The sequence below is a fragment of the Parasteatoda tepidariorum genome, chromosome X1 (genome assembly GCF_043381705.1).
Source record: "Parasteatoda tepidariorum isolate YZ-2023 chromosome X1, CAS_Ptep_4.0, whole genome shotgun sequence".
Taxonomy (NCBI): Eukaryota; Metazoa; Arthropoda; class Arachnida; order Araneae; family Theridiidae; genus Parasteatoda; species Parasteatoda tepidariorum.
Window position 1 is genome coordinate 51,165,397 of NC_092214.1, and position 24,372 is coordinate 51,189,768.

The following is a 24,372-nucleotide window of genomic DNA, read 5'->3' on the forward strand; positions in this document are numbered from 1 at the left end:
TCAAAATTTAGAGGAACCACCTGATTCTAATGAATTTAATTTGTTTCTAAACAGTGGTAGAGAATTCTTATGTAGTGATAGAAACCTCATCTATAATGCACTATCACCTAAAGAAAGAGAGGAATATATGAAAAAAAGCTGCTGAATGTTGGAATAAACCTAATCCTGAAGAATATAAAAAAGAATTAGATGATGAGTATAGAAAATTAATCATTCATGGACGACCTAAACCTCCGCTTAGTGAAATACCTATCCAAACAAAAATGTATATTGACATGCTATCTTGTTTTAAATACTTAGCAACGAATTATGCTGAATATGCTGGTCTAACCAACTATTTTTACGAAATACAACTTTCCTCAAGAACGTTCCTGAATCTCGATTCCAGCAACTATATCTATATTAGGACCTGTGCCTTACGTGGAGCCCCCAGAAACTAAAACAAAGACTGAAAAATCTGATGCTCCTAAATAAAACTATTATATTTAAAAAAAAACTTAAAAAAAAGAAAAAAAAACTAAGTATTATATGTTTTATTTTGTTTTATCTCATTTTGTAATATTTTGTTTTACCAATGCATTATATTAATATATTTATTATATGCTTTTTGTATTATTTATATTGTATATGTTTTAGTATATTATTATTTTCATGTATCTGAAAAAGAATAAACAAACAATATTTTTATAACCAACATTGGTGAAATGTATGGGAAACAGAAGTCTTGTAAAAAAAGAGAAAAAGTCTTTAATTCAAGTAAGTTAAGTAATTTGATTAAAATTTATGTTAATGAAAGTTAATTAAATCTGATGAAAAAATAGATATTAATGAGAGATTCGAAAAATGATATAAAGGAGGAGAGATTTTAAGTATTGATAAAGATAGGATTAAGTCAGTGAAAACAACTATTTAAATTTCGCTTTGCGGTTTACGCCACTGCGTTTATTACATACTGTAAATTATACAATTATTTACAATTTTTCTTCATATTTACAAATTGTTTCAGTCACATCCCTTTGTATGACCTTTATTTTTGGCCGTTGATAGGCTTGCAGCACATAATAGAGTCCATCTGGCCTAGTAATAATTTTCTCTTTCAGATGGTAGCACATTCCTGTTGTTCCCAGGTGACGATCTTTTTGGGGTTTGTTTTATCCTTACCCTCCTTTGAGGAGCCGATGGACATTTGGGGGGACTGTTCACTTGTGGAGGTGATCGGTACTGAAATAAAATAATATATTAACTAAAAAATATAAAATATTTTATAATAACACTGTTGGCTTATTATTACCTTCAAAATTATCGACATCATTTTCGGTGCAATAAGAACATGAATCATGTTTATTCTTTAACCATTCTTTTGTATTCAACCAAATTGTAATTTCTAATCGGTCTGTTTCAACAACCTCCAATGCTAATAATCCCAGCAATTGCATTACTTTAAATATAAAAAAATATAATTATTAACTAAATAAGTATTAAATAAAATTAAAAATTAATATAATAAGTCACTTACGGACAACAAGCGTTGTTTCATTGAACCTTTTGGCCTCGAAATAATCTTTGTGTGCTCTGTAATTAGCTGATTGGGGGATTAATTTCAAAAAAAATTATCCTTTTCATTAAAGCCTTCGGAAAAGATAAATAATTTGATGTTATCATTCCCAGAGGAAAATACTGTGTGACTGGATTCTGGTTTTTCCTTTCGAAAATAATTTCGTGATGTCCGTCTAAATAGTCTCTCATATTATTATCCAAATTTTTAATGCCAATATCACGGACATTTTCAAAAACTACAAATCGATGGCCGATCGCCATTCTTAATTGGAACATACAGCGGGTATCATCTTTTAAATTATATAGTTACACCCACAAACAAATCTTTAAACCCTCCTGACTATGTTGATTTAACCACATCGAAATCCCCAACCAAAGCAATCCATCTATTTATAGGATTAGCATTTTGAAAACAATTTAAGGCATTAATGATTAATTCCATCATAACAGCGCGACCATAAAATTTAATTAATAATTTAGCATAGCCATAGCCATAATAGGTTTGACTTTTAGTCCCTATGTCCAATTCAGAAAATTTAGAAATAATTTCATTGATCTCTTTCCTTAAATAATCAGTATTAAAGGTCCGTGAAATCTTTTCTGTAGCATACGAGAACACAACTGTCGTCGCGGCCCTCGCATGTTTAATACGATTGGCAATTGCGATAAATAATTTAGAATTTTCAAAATGTTCTGTGAACTCGTCAAGAAATGTGCTAGTTTCATTAGATATTTCAGAATATTCATAGGTTAGAGTCATAGGGTTAGTAATGTTACGAGAAACAGCAAAATCAGTAAACAATTTAAAATTAAGTGTTAGTTTATCAGGAACCATATATAGAGTACAGTGATGAAGTGGTACCCTTGAGTTAGATATATAAGAATATAAAGCATTGAAATCCTTAATATATTCACATATGCATGGTGAGTTCACAATAATTAAATCATTCTCAAGTTTTTTCTTAAGTTCGAGAGTCTTCATAGGTACAACATAACTTCGTAGCTTCTTCATAACTTCATAATAACAACAACTTCATAGGTTTCAACAACAATATTGCCAATGTTAGTTTTGTAATGGTTATAAGATGCAGAAGCAATTCTCTTGCTCCCAGGAGTAAAGAATTCGAGACGAATCTCAAGCTTTGTCAAGAAAAATGACAGAAAAAACCATCAACAAGCCCTCTGGTTCATACCTGAACGAAGTAAGGGCTTGACAACCAGCATTTCAATAAATAACGTTTACTAGGTGAATGGGAAGAATTAATTTGAGAATTTACCTCAGAAACACCTGAATCCACGTCAGTTGAAGTTGAAGGTGGAGGAGAAGATGGGATATTATTGATATGTGATAAAAACATACTGAAATATTCAATCCGTCTAAAAATAGTATTTAAAGATTTTTGAAATACGATGTTTTTAAAATATTGTTTTCGTCAGTGGTTTAATTGTAACAAAAATAAATACTGCAAAATGTTTTGCGCATAACATTCACTGTTCTTAAATTAAATTTTTGAAATTTCACTCAAAGTTTGTCAGATTTTCTTTTCGAGTGATATGCTTTTAAACAAGTGAAGGTAATCTGATGAATCTATGCGAAGTTCTTTAACCTTTTGGACAGTATTTTTGAAATCATAGTCAAGGACAAACGATAACACTAAAGTAAACATCCGACTGGTCTATTTTAAAGTCAAATGTGTTGTGCCAATGTATTACGGTTTGCATTCTATTTTAAATGAATTATTAGATAAAATGACGCCATTGATGACATTATTAGTTTTTTTTAAACTTTCAAATACTGATCAAAGCTTTTACTTCATGAGATGCCAGTTTTAATAATTATATACATAAATTTTTTTGATTGTTTTTACGTTTAATTAGAATGTGAAATATATGTAAAAATTTAATGACATTGATGCAAGGGAAAGTCTAGTGTGAAATTTTACCATAATAATAATAATAATAATTATTATTAAAAATAATAATAACCGTAATAATTTGGGCCTCTAGATGTAAGTTTCACTTTCGGCTAATTTCTCAAGGACTATTCGATCGACTCTTGTCAAATTTTGAATTCTGTCATTTAAAATTACTTAGATTAAATTGGTGTAAAAATTTCTATATTTCACAATTAAAATTTTTTAAATGATTGGCAAATTAAATAATAAAAAATGATAATAATACATGCGTATCTATAAAAAATGATTTGCAAATTTTTTTTGATTCCCTTTATTAATTCCAAAGATATAGTAAAATATACGAAAAGTAAAATTAACATTAAAAGGCTTAGAAATTCGACCGATCTGTTGCATTAACTACTGGAACTAGGATTGAATTGGGTATCCGGCAATTACCCGGTCAGATTTTCCTTACTCGCTTATTACTCGGACCCGGTATCAGGTACCCTTACCCGGTTTTTAGTTTCAAGATCCGTTACCGGGCATCCAAACATGGCTAATTTCACCGGGAATCCAATGCCGGGCGAAGAACATGCATGTTCGACACAACCATATTCAGATTTATACCGAACTTAAAACTATTCATAAAAATGATTGTTCTTTAGGAAATCTTATTTCATCAGTTGTTTAATTATTTAGCTGAAATAACAGGCTTAGGTACTACATATTTTGCTCTTGCACTGAACTTTAATTGAGGGAAACCTTGGTGAAGTGGACACCTTTGGGACAAAGAAATATGTTTGTTAAAGAGCAGTGTTCGCTCAAGAGAAGAGCATGCAGATTCAGAAATTTAATCCTGGAAACTTTTTTAACTAAATTAATGTGGTAGTTAAATAAATGTAGCATTAGAAATATGGAATTTTATTGATATTTAAGGATAATAAAATTCAAAGATAACTGTAAAGAAAATATGATTATGTGTACTACTCCCATACTAAATTTTCTTTCAGCAAATGATTCAACGCAAAAATACGTTTTTATTATTACAGTTTGCAGGCTTAGAATTTATAGCAGTATAATGTACGACAGTTACTAATGAAAAATAAATATTTTCAATCAAATGACGCAGTAATTATTAACATGCTATAACTAATTTAAATATTATTGAAGAAAAATTTCCCTGTAAAAAATTATAAATAAGTTTTTATTTTAAAAAACAAAAAAACTTTTTATTTTTATAAAACTCAGTAAAAAACTCATTTTAAAACATTTTATTATATTTTCAGCAGTATAAGTAGGTTTTTTTTAATTGAAAGAAGCATGTATGAATAAAATTGGCCATCGTTAACTTACTAAAATTATACTAGAAAGACTGTTTTTTAACCGTTAGTTCGATAAATATAATTTCCAATCAGTCTGGTTAAAGTTTTCTAACAGTCGGAATAAACATGGCAGGTGTTCTTGGTTTTTTCTCCTGTGTAACGCTAATACTCTTTAGCTTCATAGAAAAGTTGCATTAATGCAAATTTGCCCCTTGTTTGTTTCTTGTTCTAAAAGTTGCTTCATATTTTTGAGATTTCAAACGAAGATTGAATTGTAACCATTAGGGACAGCAGAACTGTTAGATGAATCAACATAAAATTAAATTTTTCAGCGAGAATCGAAAAGCTGTAGAGATTGTACTAAGCTAGATCTTATTGCACGCAAATTACCGTCACGTGGGGCTACTTTGTGCAGAGGGGGCTACTTTGTGCAAATTCAAATTTGGCACTTTTCAAGTGCTGCTATTCAGTATTATGTTTTTTTCACGTTGAAAATGTGTGAATTTGAAGATAGAAGTCTCCTCTATTACTACAAAAAAATTTTCGAATTTTAAAACAATCTCAGAGTGTGTTTTGTTTATCCAATGTCAGCAACTTTCCGAGAATGTAGGACGTCGAAAAGTGTGCTTGGAAACTTTAGCTGTGAAATGCAAAGACGTTGATAAAACAATTGTCGTAAGTGCAAAATTTTTTATTTATATATTAATAAACAATTATATCATGTTAGCGTTAAAAAAATTTGAAAATTAATAACAAATAAACGGAAAATGAAAAAAAATGCACTTTGGGGCTACTTTGTGCAAAGTTTCATTCGTTTTTTTTTTCGACAGAAAAATGGTCAGACGTTATAAAAAAATACCTGGAACGAGAAACTACCGTGATTACACTTTAGAAAAGCTGCAACAATGTTTGCAAGCAGTTGCTGGTGGTATGTCGATTGCAGAAGCTTCTCGGAAGTACAAAATCCACAGAAATACTATCTCTAATAAAATTCACAAGAAACACGTGAAACGTGCTGGTAAACTATTATTTTTCTTCTACAAAGATTTTTCTAATGAATTAATCAAACGATTTAACACATAAAAATATATTTTATAGGACATCAGGTGATTTTGACAGAAACTGAAGAGCAAGTTCTGTCATGTTCATTCAAGCATGTTATGTTCAAATTTATCAATATTATAAATGTTAATGAATATGTAATAATTATTATTAAATGAATATGTAATAAATTTCATCCATTTCAATGTTCAAAAATGTATTTGGTTTCCTTTTGTTTAAACACAAATGTTTTGAAATAAACATTCCTTTTAAGAAAAAATTCTTTATAACAAATGGTTTTTTAACGCTGAAAAATATTTTCAAACTAATATCTTTACATATCTTGATGTTCTTGTTACTAAAAATGTCAACAATTAACTTTTTTAACAATTTTATATCACTATTTTACTAAAAACATGATTATTAAACTGAATTCCTATCTCTGCACAAAGAAGCCCCACTTGAGGGCTACTTTGTGCAAGGTATGTTTTGACTTATTATTTGTAAATATTGCATACAAATAATGCCAATATTAATCAAATTCACTCGCATGAGTCCAGTTATGAATATAATATCGATAAATTTTACTAAAGTTTGAATTAACATAATTTTTTTACATGTCAAAGTTCAAAAACTGCGAAATCCTGCACAAAGTAGCCCCACATAACGGTACGCTTATAGTTATCGAAAGATTAGAAATGATACCTTGATAGTTAAAACATTTTTCATTTTATGTATCATCATTTTTTAAAAATATTTAAAAGTATCCTACTTTTAACAGTAGCTTCATTAATAAATGCTATTGAAATGCTATGCTTTCTTTCCTAATCAGTTACAGAAAAGCTACATGTTTTATTATTGCTATTCTTTTGTTTTTGGTTTTATAGAAATTAAAGAGAAAACATCCTCAAATTAAATTTTTTCTGTTTTAATTTTCTGAACGTTAGTACCGGATTTTAAGTCAGTAATGGCTGTCTTGCGGAGAAAAAGTTTTCCCGTAATTTTAATAAAGGTGAAGTCTTCGGGAGGAATTTTCAGATTAGGCAGGAATTTTAGTGATATGTGAAAGTAATTAAATGCGTTTTAATTTGTTTCAGGGAAATTAATAGTCGCAAAAGTGTACTTTTTGCAATTTTTAACGTTTTAGGTACTGTCTCATTGCAAAAAAATTAAACCAGTTGAAACTATAGATTTTGTTGCACAGTTTAAAAGAGTTAAATATTCTGGTAATCCTCGGTGATCTAATTTTGAAAAAATAAAATAATATGCTAATTCGACTTGCTACAATAATACCGTTGAATCGCTTTAAGTATGCATCCAACTATCTGAATTATGCTATATTTTTGATGGTTTTCCTTAGTTGTTATTGAATTAGTATTTAATAATTCAATGTTTGCAAGAAAGTTTTTTTTTCAAGTGTAGTGCTGCAATTTATAATTTTTTCCGACTTCACTGAGCATAAAATGATGTATCGTATTCAATAAATCATGAAACCCTAATTGCGTGGCGGATTATTATTTGGATGTGGGAGTGTGTGGGTGTACATATATAAAAAAGTATAATTTTTAAATTCTTTGTCGAAAAGAAAGTTAAAAAAAGTAAGCACATTAGTTGCTTATAAAATAATGATTAAGCGGATAAGAAATGGAAACAGTATCTAAATTTTTCGAATCATTAGTGAGGAAAATGGTCTAAAAAACACCAAAGCTAGGTTAATTTCTAAATGAAATTTACAACAAATAATCCCCTTTTAATTCATATGTCCTTGCTCTGCCAATCAAATAGATTTTGATATTTTCTGTTTCACCTTTTTCAATGGCAGAATTAGATTCATTGAATTTTGATACTTAATTTGTGATTCCGTATGTGTATACTTTTTTGAAATTAAATTTTGATAAGGATCTCAAAAATTCATATTACGGGTGATTATTACGGATCACTCTGTATGAAGAAGCAGTTGTAAAGTTTAAAATTATTTATCAAAGAGGTAGTTCATAAATTACGATATCTATTAGATTCCTTCCTACTCTTCAGTCATCGATCGTGATAGTTTCTAATTCAACATACATTATATGTATATTCTTTCAATTTTTAGGGAAATTTTTTTTATAAATATATTACAAGAAAGCATTCACGAATTTAGGAAATAAAGTTCATCGTGTTCGGAAATAATCATTATATAGACTCCCCCAACTCATATTCCTATCACGTGATTTATTTAAAATCATTCGACTTCATCCTGCTTTTATTTATAAGCATCTACCAACACTAAAACCAACTACCAATACTTTTTAAGCTTCTTAATAAAACTAAATATAAATCTCTTAAAGATCCTATTAGTTTTGATAAATGCCGAGGCATTTACCACACTGCTGTCCGTGGTTCCGATGTAGTCAGTGTCTTGGCTACATCGAAGAAACGTGCCGTGGAATTTAGACTTAAGGCGCACGATAAATAGGTCTGCTATCAAGAATAGGAGAAATTAACAACTGCTGCACGTTGTTGGAATCTTGGACATGAATTCAATTTTGATTATGGCAAAATTATTCCCCCCCCAGTCACATCATCTCATCTTGATGCCCTGGAATCTTGTTTTATTCATATGAATGCTGATTCTCTTGTTAACGGCATTAGTTCCTTACCACCTCTCCATAGTGAGGGGAAATGCATTTTCCCCTGATTTTCCCCTCTCGTCCACTGTTGTTTTTCTTCCCCCCCATCTTTTTTCTCTCTTAGCTACTGTGATTTTTCTAGTTTTGTTCCTCATATTTATTTTTTGATTTTTTGTTGGCAAACTTAACGTTTTATATTTCAATTAGCTTTTGCTTCTTCTCATTCACATATTGCAAGTCTTAAAAATGGATGCCTATTTTTGAGAGCTAGAAACATGTTGACTGTTACTTCCAATTTGTATATTTTGGAAGTGAACAAGATTTTTATTTAAGTAATGTCTACCGACCCAGTTAATTATGGTTTCTTCAAAGTAGACTTATATTTTTCATTCTGATATAAATTTTTTTTCTATTAAAGAAAACAGTAAATCAGTATTAAATATTATTTACTTCTAATATCGCTTAAGAAATTTAAAAACGTGTCTTATTGCCCAATGAAGGCAATTTTCCATTCAAATAATTTTTTTTCGAATAGTAGCTGTTACCATTTGCTCGAAGCTCCTAAGTTAAATCAAATTTGTTTGACTCAATTGTAATCTCTTTTAGAATAAAACTAAAAGACTCGCATATCACATATTTATAGTGAGCGAATTGGGAATTAATAAGAATGATTGCGAGCTTGTTGCCCTTAAATTAAGTCAAAATAACTAAGAAGAATCACATTGTTTTCTTTAAGTTTCACGAAAATGAAACTCTCGGTTCAGTATCTCGAATGCATTTAGGATAAATGTTTACTGAAACACACTTAATGACTAAAACGGTTGGGTTCAGAAATTTAAGGGATAAATTTGAGGTCTAGTATGCATGAATAATTAAGTTACCGTACTTAGATTCGTTTCTTGATTGTTCTTGGAACTAATACTCTCCCTAGAGTAATTTGGTAATTTAACTCTTAAATGAAGAACCTAAAATGATTTCCGTGGGTGGAATTTTTCTTTAAAATTGCAGCAATTTGAAATCATGCTTTTTTTTAAAAGTAGTTGTTTATTAAAATGTATTGCTTTATTTGAATAGCACACTAAGCGATGAACTAAACAATATTTTATTTAAAAGACATTAACATCAGAGTTTACAACTTGGAAGGTGTTTTTTCAAGTAAATATAGGACCCATGACTCCAACGCTTGGTTCGGGCATAGTATAGCTCTTTTCGGAACTAGTATCGTTAAATTCTACACCGTTAGAAATTTCTCGAAAAAATGGTTAAAGGACAGTTTATTTAATTGTTATTTTATTATATTCAGCCCAAATAGTCACATATCCGTGAAAAGATGTTATTCAAACCGTTAACTGTAAAAAAAATAATTAATTGACTGTTTTCACATAATACGGTAGAAAAAAAAAATAGAATTTTTCCTGTGTCAATTAGCTCCATCTTAAGAAGTCACTTCGTACATTGCATCTGCGTACGTACTACAGCCGAGAAGGCTAATTTGTCAATCTCATGACCGGCTGAATGGGGGCTCGAACCCCAGCATTGACACAACAAGGTTTCTTTCATTCCTACCTCAAACGAAGAGTTCCGGAGTCCTGCATTCCTCTCAATGGTGACCCTGGACTGCAACACAAAAGTCGAGTATTTCAATTTCTCACAATAGATTTCAACATCGGATGAACTAATTAAATTGCGTCCATTTAACCAAACACAACTCAGCCGCAGCTTAACTTTGATATCTACTCCCCTAAAACTCTATTCAATTCAATGTTACCCATTCAAAATCTATTTCAATACCTATTAACTTATTTTTTCCTTAATATGCAACACCCAGTTAAATTTCTTTTTTTTATGTTTTTGAAGCCATGCTGGTTGTAAATACCATACAATACCATACAACTCTTAACCATACCATTTATAAACGGATTTAAAACAGTAATGGTCAAGATTCATGACTGTAAACTATGGTTAGTTAGATGAACAAGCTGCTACCGGTTATTTATAGAATAAAAATTCTAACACTGTACACGCAACCTATAAACTAGGCGCACAATATTTAAATCATTAAGTTTTCCATTTTTTTTATTCATGAAAAGTATTTAGCGAGACACAATTGATACAGTTTTCTTACGTCGATGTTGTGAAGGTAAAAATTATAGCTAATACTTGAATGAACGCTGAAAGGAAATTGTTTCCAACATTTAGTAACATTTTTGTTAGCTGGAATTATGCTTTTAAATTTCAAAATTTGTCTTACCAGTTCAATTTAAATAGTTTATAGGCTGTGCTGAGAAAAAGTATAGGGTTTATCTCATTCATTAGTAGGGTTTATTTCAGATTTAAAGGAAAACTAATTACAAACTTTTGTTATTAGAGTATAAGTTCTCCTCAGAGCGTTCTCAGTGAGTTAAATAAAAAATCAGTTATAAAAAAAAAAAAAAAAAAAAAAAAAAAAAAAAAAAAAAAANAAAAAAAAAAAAAAAAAAAAAAAAGAAGACAAAAGAAAAAAAAAACGTTAACTGAAACAATTAAATTATGATAGATTTTTAAGAAACTTCTGCAAATGAGTTGAATAGCTGTGCACTGTGGGAAACAATTCCTGCAGATTTTTACGTTACCGTCCCAATTTTGAGTTTACGACTACCAATGTTCAACTCCGTAGCCATGTAATTTTATCCAGAAGACAAAGGAACTCCTGGATCAAGTATTGGGAGAAATTTGCTTTCGTGGAGGACTTTTTGATGGAATTAACCAGCATTTGAACTACATGATGAGGAAAACCTCACACGCTTAGCCTGAGGGCAAGGGACCACTGAACCATGATCCATCTACCACATGACATTTCGTCAGGACAGTGGTCGGTGCGAGCCGGGTGTGGAATTCGTATCCCAGCTATCGCTGGAATTCTTACCCGGTTCGCCTCATTGGGTGACGAACGCTCTATCCCCAGAGCCACCAAGGCTCATTATTATTAGATTAGCACAATACAATTAAAGTTTATATTAAAGAGAGTAAGAAAATAAATATAAAGATATCAATCAAGATAACTTGTTTTAATGGTTGGCTTTTCACGTAACTAAGTGCCAATCACAATGGTTCAAAAGGTTGATCTTAAATATCTAAATTAATTATTCATAATTATTCCATAAGTTGCTCAGACACAAAAGCAATTTTTTCCCGAGCAAATAGACATTCAATTCTTAACCATCAAAATACGGATGTAGCTATTATTTGGGAAATAAGGTCTCTATAGTTTAGTTCCGGAGAGCGATCGAAAAGCTGGGCGCCTCAAGATTGATTTGACTTTTTGCTAATTTAGTTAAGTTTCGGAAAATTTTTTAATCGAATAACAAGTTTTTTTGGAGAAAAAAAATTACGAAATTTTTCTCACTTCAAAGATAATTCCATGTAAAAAATATTTTTTAATAATTGCTTGTAATTATTTATTATTTACTTTAAAAATGCTCAAAAATTTTTGTATTTTAAAGTATGAAAATTTTCACATCATGTTGAACTATGTAATTTTGAAATGACAAAGATTTGAACTGAATTGGCCAAATATTTCTTGCGAAATAAAAATTTGAAAATGAGTCCTTGTTTTGAAATTTCTTAACTCGTAAACTATTTGTGTCAAATTTTGCTGTTGTGTAAACTTAAACTTACATTGCTTAAAATGATATAAAAAATTTGCTGTTCTTACAATTAAAAGTTTTTCAACCCTTATTGAATATAGTAACAAATAATTGTTAGACATTATTTTTTTAAACATTAACATTATTTATGTTTAATTTTTTAATTTGCTCGAAAAGTTCCCGATTGTGGGGAAATTCGTAAAAATAAGATAAATGTAAGGTGGCTTGCCACTTACTAACTAAATTATTGGGATTATATTAGTCAGATAGGGGTAATCCCCATATTTTGAAAGTCAAAAATCAGAATTTTTTGTATTTCATTTTATAACCGACGTCGAACAGTTCCGATTCATTTTTTGGGTTTACGACTACTAATGTTCAACTCCGTAGCCTTGTAATTTTGAACCCAATTCAGAAGGCAAGGGAATTCCTGGTTCAAGTATTGGGAGAAATTTGCCCTCGTGGAGGACTTTTTGATGGAACTAACCCGCATTTGCATTACAAGCAGAGGAAGACCACGAGACCCTCCCACGGTTAGCCTGATGGCAAGGGGACTCTAACCTATGATCCGTCTACCACTGAGGATAATTCACGTCAGCACTGTGAGCTAGTGCTAGTGATTAGTTGGCATATTTAAAATCAACCATTAAGATTGGCTCGATTATTGGATTCGATTATTAGAAGTCAAACTATTCTAGGAGATATCTTTTTTTGCTTATTATGTACACAAAATTAAAAAAAAAATGTTTCTTAATAACTAAATCCCTCTGGTGATAAATAAAGATAGCTGAATGCTCACTGAAAATTAACCAAAGCTGAGTAAATTAAACAGATTATTAGAATACTATTGCTCGAGCACACTTTTATTAGATCGATAGTTGAATTTAATAACATTTAAGTTCATGTTATACCTACGAAAAAACCTTCAACAATTTTTACGATGCAATTTTAAAATTTTCTGTAACTTTTATGTTTGTTAATAGTTTTTAAAGAGTTATTTTACTCAATTTTTAATTACAATTTTGATTTTACTGTTATTTTGTGTTATAGAAACAGAATATTTACAATAAAGGAAGAAAAAGAAACACATTTCAGAACAAAACTTCCTAAATTTAATGTAAATTTTAATTTACTCATTTGCTTCGGATAAATTTTTTACACTGATGCAAATTGTTTATTTATTATTTGGTTACAAATGCATACAAGCTTGTGAACTGAGTTACAAAAGTGCGGTTAATAAGCCTTTGTCAGGTAGAAAGACAAATAATAAATTTAGAGAAAGGACTGCACGGAGATACAACCAGGGTTACGGCGGGATTCGAAAGCAGTACCTTTCACGCTACAAAGCGTTTGATGGTCGATATCATTCGGCCAACGAGCCCCTGAAATTTATTATAGGTGGTTAGTTTCTTTTCTATACAAATGGTATTTAGATATTAACAATGAAATAAAGTTAAAAAAATAGTGAATAACTTATTAACCTTCTTCAAACAACTGACAATCCACGTAGCGGATAGCAATGTTTACCATTCAATTTCTTAGTTATGTAGTGCTTCACGAATATGTAGTGTCCCTATGTTTTAATTTTCTCTTTTAGTTAAATTATGTAAATTAAATACAATTTTGATTAATTAAGTAAAACAAAGAGCATTGAGATAATGCCTCAAAAACATACCCTAAAAAAAGTTACAATACGAAAATTTCCTCGAAGTGAATTTAGAAATTTAACCCTATATTGTAGCTTTCTTTTTAAAAATCACAATATATATATATATATATACATTATTTAGAGTGATAAAGAGAAGTATTGTGTTGATAATCCATGATATTACAAGAGGAATTACAAGAACAGCCTTATTACATTTTAAACGAAAAATTTCTTGTAAGGATTTATGGGTCTAAGAGAGCTTTGTATCTTTCTAATGTGAAAGAGAAACCTTCCCGGGATATTTTGAAGAATTTCAAAAAATCCTAAAAATATTTCAGATACATTTTAGATTTTATTTTAAAAAAAGCTCTGCCAGTTAAGGATAACAACGTATAAAATCGCGAAATTATCAGCACTAAAAACTGCTTAAAGTCTATTAAGCAATGAAATGGACCAATCAACCGATAACCTAATCTTTTGGTTAAGGAAAATTTTCTGGGCATTATAGTTCACAAGGTATTTTAACAAAATACTCACTTCAAATCTATTCATTTAAGGAACTTGAAAAAGAAAGCATTATTTATTTTGACAATTGTACGTCAAATTTTATTTTTGAATTGAATCAAAACTAGGATTTTTGAATTGAATCAAAAATAGGATTTAAGACATAATTTAAACTTTTTACCTCTTTTTATTGATAGATAAAATTATCCATTACGAGAAAATAATTTCGGGGCGAAAATTTTTGACATTTTTGCACATTTTTATTTCTGTTATAAAATATTATTAATTGAGAAACATTGTATTGTTAGATGAAGTGCATGACACTGAATTTAAAAGTATTAAAGACAAAACATTAATAAAAGTACTTTATTTATTTAAAATGTAAGAAAATTTGGGAAAACAAATATTGTTAGATCAAGAGCATGACACTAAGTTTAAAGCTCTAAAAATAACGGAAGAACTTTATAAAATTTGGATAGGCCTATAAGAACATAACATAATATTGGGTATAAAATTTGGAGGAGACTATAATATAATGTCATTTAGAAATGCTTAGTTTCGCAAGATTGCGTAATTAATAAATAGAAATATGCATATATTTGTTAAAAAAACTAATTTTTAAATCAAGGAATTATTAAAAATTGAAAAATATGTTTAACTTAAAATCTTTACGATAAATAGCAGTATCACAAATTGATCAAAAATAAGAAGTTATCAACGTCCCTCTTTAATTGTGCAAAATTTACCATTAACTGAAATAATCAAAGATAAAAATATCAGAGTTTGGGGGAAAAATACCCTTCTTTGTGGCTTATACTTATTCTATTTCAATATATTTCTAGCAATATTGTATGAATTTTTCAGAAAAAAAAAAAAAAAAAAAAAAAAAAAAAAAAAAAAAAAAAAAAAAAAAAGCAAATTCCGTTTAAAAGAGCTTTTAGAAACCATAATGCTGCTAGAACTTGGATCAAAAGTATGTGCATAAAATTGAAGATAGAAGATAGTATATTCAAATTTACTTTTTTTTGTTTGAAGAAGCTTTAAGAGCTGAGTAAAAGTACACGACTGCTCTAAGAGATGGCGCAGCAATCATCAGTTGAAACTCAGAGTGGGAAAAGTGTGTGATCGGATAACTGTTAGATCTTCTTCTATCATAACTGGCTTGTGTTGTGGCGGGAGCATCGGTCCGCTTCGAACTCATGTTAGCATGCGGAACACCAAGATGAGGATGCTTTCAATGATCAGTGTTTTTGCTACTCTTTTTACTGCTTCAGGATTACAGATCAGAAAACCAGGTAAAGATTTTAATAATTAATATAGATGGATCTAATTCTTATTTCGAATAAATTTAAATGATTGTGGAGGTATGTGATAAATTATGTATTAAGTAAACTTTGTTTTAAATCTTCACTTTTCGGGAGTTGAGGATTTTCCCATGCTAATGAACCCATTTCTGCTTAAATTAAGTCAATCTTTTAAAAGTTCTATCGTCATCTTTTAAAAAAATATGCTACGAAAAATTATGATTGTTATAAAATTCATGGTTTATTGATAATTGGTAATTATTCATGTTAGACAGTAGATGATCATGGTAATAGTAGTTGAAAATTATAATCATGATGCTTGACAGTTGAAGTAATAAATATAATAGATAATTATAATTAGAAATACATTTGAGGTTTATTCATATTCGTAATTGATGTAAAATTAATTTTAAAATTTGTTTTGTCATCTTTTAAAGTTTTATACCATGACAAAAGTTGCAACTAATAAAAAATTCCAAGTTTTATGATAATTTGAATGTTGCCTTTTGGAGGTTTGTAAATTAAGATGGGAAATTATAATTTTCAAATAATTTATTCTTCATTAGTGATTGTTTTATTATATTTATATTTTTTCTAATGTGATAATTTTTTAACTTAGAAAAAAAGGAATGCATGTTTTAACATAAGGAAATGTAAGAATGTAACACATGAATTTTCTATTTGTCTACATTTAACGGAAGCTCAGAAAAATGTTTATTCACTAGCCTTTTCTTAAATTACATTTCTTGTTCTTTTATCTCGTTCAACTTTTCAAATTAGTATATTTTTTGCAGTTCAGAAAAACTGTTGTTTTAAATAAAGACAATTCATATTAAGACCCCTTGTCTCAGGGTTATATTAAGGTATGGCGGAGCCTGATGCTGTTGCGTAACTAGGGGCCTTGCCTATACCAAATTGACTAAAATATACCTATATTCAGAGATATTGACAGTTTTTATGAAACTCAATCCAAGTTATGCTTGTTGTATTAAACTACAAAGCGAAGAAGTTTTTTGAAATTTTTAATTTTTAACGAAAATAATTACATTAAAATACAAATAAGTGTCAAAAAATATTCGGTATGAAATTATAAATTTTAGGTAGTAGTAAAAACTATCAAACATGCAATTTTTGAAAATAAAAAAGAGAAGAAGAATTTAGAAATTTTCTATTTTTACTTAACTTGTTATATTTTGTCATTACTTGCTATACAGGAAATTTTAGGTTTTTTGTAGATGATCACAGGAAATTAATTAGAAAAATCGAGCACTTGTAACTTGAAGCAATAGAAGATAATAGATAAAATTAAGGAATTGGTTGAAGGAAATGAAAGATACAAAATGATCAAATACCTTTTTTTTTAAATCTATTTTCCGAATTCTAAGACATTACGCTCCAAAATATATAAACATTTATTGGAAATTACGGGAATCTATTTTACTTTGCCCTAAGAAACTTGGAGAGCCTAATAAACCTAAGAAAACGGGGGGGGGGCTGGGTATATAGCCCAAGTAGCCCTCCCCCCTTAATCTAGCCTTGCCTCAACTGAAAAAGAGAAACTATTGGAAAATGAAAGACATCTTGTTAGCAAAATTTCTCTCTTTTTTATGGAAAAAAAATTAACTTTAATTTAAAAACTAAAATATTTCAATCTCAAAAGTCTTTTAACTATTAGAAAATTATGCTTCTTCTCTTACTTCACTTATTAATTAAGCGTACTTTTTTATCTAGTAAAATGCTTGGTTTTATAAAAAAAAAAAATGCTTGATTCTTAAAAATTTATTCCCACTTGCGAACCCCTGTCGGAAATGAAAAGGCACCTTTTTATCATATTTCTTATTTGTGATAGAAAACAATTATCTTCAGCTTAAAGAACTCGATTATTTCATTGCATAAATTTTTCTTTAAAAAAATGCATGTTTTATTGCCTGAAAATACATGTTTTTTTTTCTAATTCTCCTTTTCAATTTAGCTTATTTTTTATACTGTGCAATAATTATTTTTTTAAAACACAATTACTACTTAAAATTTTTCTCGCATTTATGATTCCATCTTTGAAAATAAAACTATTTAAAAATAAAACGATTTAAAAATGAAAAATACCCTCTAAGCATAAAAACTTCTTCTGAAATAAAAAAATTAGCTTACATTTAAGGAACTCGAGTATATGGTTACATATTTTTTTCTTCTTAAAAATGCTTCAGTTGCTAGAAAATGCACGCGTCTTGAATTGGAAAAATTATTTGATATGTTTTTTTAAATCAAAATGGCAATATTAAATTCTCTTATTTAAACTTTCATTAAGAATGTAATATTCATATTCTTTGGGCTGAATGATAAAGTTAAAAATCATTAAATAAATTATATTTTAAAATAATTGTAAATTTTGTAACGGATTTTTCATAAAGAAAGTAACGGATTGCGAAAACGAGTTTTCAATCGTTCAGAGTCTAGATTGTCGGAAAATGTAATGTTTCTTGAGATCATCAGGATCATGCTTACTTACTCATTTTTTCGAATAAGTATGATTTTGATGGATTAGTAAACGAAATATTTTTTAAAAATAAATCTGCATTAAAATGGTTTTCTGGATTTATGATTTATGAAAATATAGTTATAGATTTTTTAAGTTATGAAAACATAATCTACAGACATATAAAATGCTATACTTGAAATATGTTAAAACTGATGAAGCTTAAGAGGTTATCGGGAATATAAAATTTTTAAGAATGTTGATATTGGTTTATAATGTAAACAAAATTTTCTATATCTTTGTATTTTAGCAATAGAAAAAAGATCTGGTAACAAGAATAAATATTTGGTTTGAAAAATAATTGACTATTATTTAGTTTTTCGTTCCTCATAAAAAATAATTAAAATGAGTAGGATCATTTTATTCTTCCTCTGGTATTATTGTTATTATTGAATAAAAAATTTCTGTTATAAGAGTAAAAACATCGTTATTATCAAAATAAAATAATTTGTTTCGCATAAGTTTATTTTTCCCTTATATCATCTTATAATTAATAATTTAATAATACTTAAAGACTTATTCGTGACACAAATTTTTCTTTTCCTTTCTTAAATGTCTAAAACAAATGTAATTTTCAATTGGATTGGCGAAGTATTTGTGACAGTTTCATGATATTAACATTCAATGACTTGATCTAAAAAATGGCTTAATTAAGCAGCTTTATCTAAATTTAAAAAATAAATAAATCTCTCAGACTTTATAAGTTAATACAATATTAATATATAACTATTTTCAATCAATGGGTTCAGTAGCTTGCGTTTTTGAGTAATAATTATTTTTCTTGCGTTTTTATTATTTTTTTAAGCAGCATTCTTAAGTTAATATTTTCACATTAGTTAATTTAAATGTCATTTTTTCAAGATATTTTGCTCAAACAAGCTTATGTAATTATCTCTAGCATTTCAAAATGAAAATAATTGCAAAAAAAATATTTTATGTTTATTGCTTAAAAGTTAAAGGAAGTTTGTTTAATTTTATATTAGTGACTGGAAAATGTGATTAAAAAATAAATAACACTTATATTGACTACTGGTTAAATAAAAGAAAATTTATAATTACATTTCAAATAAATAATTGAAGGAAATTTCCTTTTAATGATTTAAAAAAATATATAACTTTCTTTTGTTTCTTTATAAAAAATCCAAAGTATTTTTAAATATTTTGTTCTTCGATTAATATTTTAAACTTCAAAGAAATAAACCAAACCATACTTTTATTCCGGACTCTTTTGTTTGGATATCAAAGTCAAATAACGGAACTTCGTTGTGTTTTGAGGCATATTTATTCAAGAGTATAATACGCATTAAAAGAGAATGCTATTTAAAGTGGTATGGAAGGTAGAATTTCGAAACGTGGAATTCAATTTACTTTGTCATCAATTCTAAAGTTTTGGTTTTCGGAGTCAAAATTTTAGTTTCTTCCGGAGAGTTTCGAAACATGTATTCACTTCAACTTTCTCTGAGCACTCCGGAAGGATAATTAAAATCTTTGAAAGTTCTCTTTAACTCCTCTTTGTGTTAAGAGATAGTGACGCTGGTTTAAGTTAAGTCCTGTTTACGCTTGAAGCCATTTCTGTAATGAATATTTATATTTTCACTGAGGCTTGGTGTAAAATGGAATGAATGTTATTTTTGTTTGAAAACTTTTGGGATGAAACTTGATCGAAGATTATTTAAATCTTGCAAAAGGAGGTCTAATACTTTATTAGGTGAAGAATTAATTGAAAATAAATCTATTAAAATATTTAAGAATTTTATTTATGAATGATTAGTATTTAAAGTATGATTAGTATTAAAATGATTAGTATTTAAAGTTATCAGAAGTTCTCCCTAAGCAAAAAGATCTTTTCATTTAATTTGTTTTAAAAATTGAAAAAAAGTATATAAAAAATTATAATTAAAGTTTTAATAAAGTAAACTTTAAAGAAATACACGTAGACAATTTTTTTTATCTTGACTGCTTTCTTTGAATATCAAAGTAAAATAACGGAACTTCAAGTGTATATACGCATTAAAAGAGAATGCTATATAAAGTGGTATGGAAGGTATAATTTCAAAACGTTTAAATCAACTTACTTTGTCATCAATTCTAAAGTCAAAATTTTATTTTCTTCCGGAGAGTTTTGAGACATGTATTTGCTTCAACTTTCTCTGAGTTCTTTGAAAGGATAGTTAAAATCTTTGAAAGTACTCTTTAACCTCTCTTTGTGTTTAGAGATAATGACGCTGGTTTAAGTTAAGTCCTGTTAACGCTTGAAGCCATTTTTGCGATGAATATTTATATTTCCACTGTGGCTTGGAGAAAAATCGAATGGACATTGTTTCAACTTGGGAACATTTTGGATAGTACTTGACGGAAGATCATTCAAAGCTTGCGAAGGGAGATTTGTCTAATATTTTATTAGGTAAAGATTGATTGAAAATAAATCAGATTTTTATTTATCTTATTATAACAATTTGAAATTATTGTACACTAGAAAAAAATCTTTTCATTCAATTTGTTGTAAAAATTGAGAAGTAAAGCATACATAAAATCTTTAATAAAGTAAACTTCAAAGAAATATACCCAAACTATTCTTTTTATCTTGACTGTTTTGATTGGATATCAAAATCGAATAACGGAACTTCGTTGTGTTTTGAGGCATATTTATTCAAGAGTATAATAGGCATTAAAAGAGAATGCCATTTCAAGTGGTAAAGAAGGTAGAATTTCAAGATGCGGAATTCAATTAACTTTGTCATAAATTCTAAAGTTTTGGTTTTCAGAAGTCAAAAATTTTGTTTCTTCCGGAGAGTTTCGAAACGTGAATTCACTTCAACTTACTCTGAGCACTTTGAAAAGATAATTAAAATCTTTGAAAGTTCTCTTTAACTCCTCTTTGTGTTTTGAGGTAGTGATGCTGGTTTAAGTTAAGTCATGTTTACGCTTGAAGCCATTTCTGAGATGAATATTTTTATTTTCACTGAGGCTTGGTGTAATATGGAATGGATGTTGTTTTTATTTAGAAACTTTAAGGATTAACTTGAACTAAGATAATTCAAAACTTGCATACTTCCAATGGTCTAATATCTTACTAGCTAAAGATTGTTTGATAAAAACCGAACTATTAAATTATATAAGAATTTTATTTATCGTTTTATAACGATTATTATTTAAATTTATTATATTACAAATAAATATATTTATTTAATTTGTTTTAAAAATTGCGAAAGAAAGCATGCATAAAGCAAAGCTGTTCATAGCTCTCGAGTTCCTTATTTCAATAAACGAATTCCTTGCCTCATCAGTTTCTTATTTTCTAGTTTATTATAATTCTTAAAATTATCAAAATTTATGGAAAATAAATATTATTTTAAAATTATGGGAAATGGAAAAGGACAATTTTAGAAAATGAAATATAATTTGCTTCGTAATCAGTTTTAAAATTTTGTTTAGGAAGTTAAAAATTTTATTCTTTCTTGAGAGTTCTAAAATGCGCTCGAACTTAATACGAGTATTCTGAAATAATTGGAATTCATTTTTAAAAAATGTACTCCTTAACTCCGTACGAGACAGCGATGCTGGTTTGAGTTAAGTCTGGTTTACGCTTGAAGCTATTTTTGTGATAAATATTTATAGTTTCAGTAAAGCTTGGTAAAAAATGCAATGAAATAGATGTTGTTTTTGTTTGGAACTTGGAAGAGGAAATTTGAATGCAGATAATTCACAGTGCTCAACAAGAGATCATGGAGATATATATATGATATCGCATTCTGTAATGTTTGTTTGGATATAAATCTAATAAAATATATCATATAATAATACATACTTATCGTTATATAAAGTTAATAACCAAAACTATTATAAACTGAAGAATGGTCTTTTTATTTAATTTGTTTTTAAAATTGAAGAACGTATTTGAATATTAGAAAGCAATCTTTATCTTCTCATTGGATTTCGAAATAGTAATGCTGCTATGAGTTAAGTCCTTTTACTTTTTCCGCTTTAAGTTCTTGAGATAATGTTAAAAAAATAAATTATTAAACGAACATAAAATTAAAATTGTTTCAGGAGAACTTATAAAGTAAAGAAAGATATTTTTTTAGATAATATTTTTTTAAAATTGAGGAAGAAGATGAAGCTTATTGGAATCTTTGAATGCACTCTTTAACCTCTTATTGGGTTTTGAGATAATAACGCCGGCATGGACTAAGTCCTTTTTACTTTTCACGCTTTATGCTTTATAAAAGAATAATATATATAGATTATAAAAGAAAATTTAAATTATTAAAGACTAAATTGCATATTAAAATAAAAACGTAAAAACTAAAGGGAGATCTTTTTATTAAATTTTTGAAATTGTGAAGGTGAAGCATTTTAAAATCTCTGAAAGTCCTCTTTTACTTCTAAGTGCGTTTCGAGATAATTACGCTGGTATAAGTTAAGTCCTTTTTACTTTTCCCGCTTTAAGATATTGAGGTTTAAAAGAAAATTCAAATTTTTAAAAGGAAAAAAAATACAATAGTTTTAACAGAACTTATAAACTAAGGAAATTATTTTTTAACTAATTCTTAAAAAAACGATACTGAAATAATTAGTTTTTAATGCATAGCCATATTTCTTGCAATAAATTTTGTAAAGTTTTTAACATTAAGAAAAGAAAAAAATGGAGCATTGAAATTTTTATAGTTTTAATGCATGCATTTGATTATATAGAAGGTTTACCAACTTATGTTTGGAGTAACTTTACTGTAAATAGCGATGAGTGCACTCTATATTGTACAATTTAATAAAAAAAGCTATTATTTCTTATAGATAAGACTATAAGTTTCAGCTGAAAGATTATTTTTAATAAATTTCTAAAAATTGACTAGTAATTTCTGATTATTTCGATTTGCCACTTTTGCGAGCAAGAGAAAAAAGTTATCCTCATCATGTATTGTGGGGAAATGCAATGAATGTATTGTGGATGTATGTATTTCGAATGTATGTATGTACGAATGTAATGTATTGTAGGGAAAATTTCCGTTCTATAGTGTCCAAAAGTTTAACTTTTGAAGAAGTTAAAATAATAAAATTATGGGGGAAAATATAATAATAAACGAAAATAATATTGTCATGGCTCACAAATTATTATTTAAAGAATTTGTATAAGCTTAAATTTTGTTTAAAGTTTAGAATTACATTATGATAAATAAAATAATAAAGGGAGAAAATTGATGGATCTTTTAAAACAAAAAAAAAATGAACAATGACAAATAACAACAATTAGAAGAATGATGAACAACTAATTATAAATGAAGCAGTAATTTAAATCGAACACAAAAAAAGCAATAATTAACGAACGTCAATCTCAATGGTATAAGTTTTCAAACTATCTAACAATATTTAAAAGAAATCTGTTTTATAATATTTAATCTTGCAACAAAATATTTTCTTCATTGCTATTCTGGATATCTTTAATTTCATGAGTGGCAGACGATTTTATAGGTTTGTTCTTAAATAAATATTTTTAATTTTTGCAATACGCAAAACAACGTTTTTATTTATTAAATGGCAGACGACTTATTTAGAAAAAGTTGCTGTACTGATTGACATTCATTAATAGGTGCACTTTTATGTTTGTGATATTCATACGGAAAGTGAAACTTACTATGTGCATCATCCATTTCAAATTATTATCAAAATGAACTGCTACTGTCACGTGATTATAGCAGACAATTACTATTTCTTTTTCTAAAGTGTCGTCTGAAAAGCGATTTACTTGATTGCTATAAGATTTTAAATGCGAATTTAACTAGTGAATGGCGAATTCTTTATGTGGAAAAAAAGTAGATTTCTGTTAGGATCCAAAATTTTCCACAGGTATGTACATGTTATGTATAAGAATTTTTTTAAAAATATGAATATCTACTAAGAACAATTCTTTCTATTCTTCTTCTATGTGCTTTTGTTATTTATGTTATATGCCCAAAACAAGCATTACTTTTCCAAAATACCTTTTGATTTAAAATTTATGATCACAATGACTTTTTAAAGATGAAAAGTTAACAGATTATCTTTAATGACCAATTTTGGGGAAAATGACCGAATATTTTATACACTATAAGAAAATAGCATTTTGTTGCAAAAATATTTTTTAAAAACGTAAGAAAATAGTTTTGAAAATTTAAAAAATATTTTTAACGTCAGATGAATAAGTTTAAAGTATTTGTTTTGTACATTTTTGTAGAAATAAAAGAGCTGCTTCGATCGATATATTTGAACTTGCATTAAATTTTTACATATTTTTTTCTAAACATGTTTAACACAGCAAAATAAAACTGATATAATGGTATCATCTGTTGAAAA

General features: G+C 28.1%; 1 protein-coding gene and 1 long non-coding RNA gene across 3 annotated transcripts in view; one reads left to right on the plus strand and one right to left on the minus strand.

Annotated features, from left to right (window-relative positions):
• Nucleotides 1–908: 908 nt before the first annotated feature.
• LOC139427072 (uncharacterized) lies at nt 909–3,303 on the minus strand. 2 transcript variants are annotated; one of them, XR_011638235.1, is made up of 2 exons: nt 2,835–3,303; nt 909–1,221 (listed from the first exon to the last, which is right to left on the minus strand). It is a non-coding gene; the product is annotated as an uncharacterized lncRNA (long non-coding RNA). The 2 variants fall into 2 exon arrangements; XR_011638236.1 differs by lacking the exon at nt 2,835–3,303 and adding an exon at nt 1,292–2,826.
• A 12,014-nt stretch (nt 3,304–15,317) lies between these two features.
• The window catches only part of LOC107443755 (A disintegrin and metalloproteinase with thrombospondin motifs 9), a 335,002-nt gene continuing 325,947 nt past the window's right edge, over nt 15,318–24,372 (plus strand). Inside the window, exon 1 of the mRNA XM_043044658.2 lies at nt 15,318–15,500. Coding sequence (XP_042900592.1) covers nt 15,413–15,500 — 88 coding nt within the window. The 5' untranslated portion in view covers nt 15,318–15,412. The remainder of the gene's footprint in view (nt 15,501–24,372) is intronic.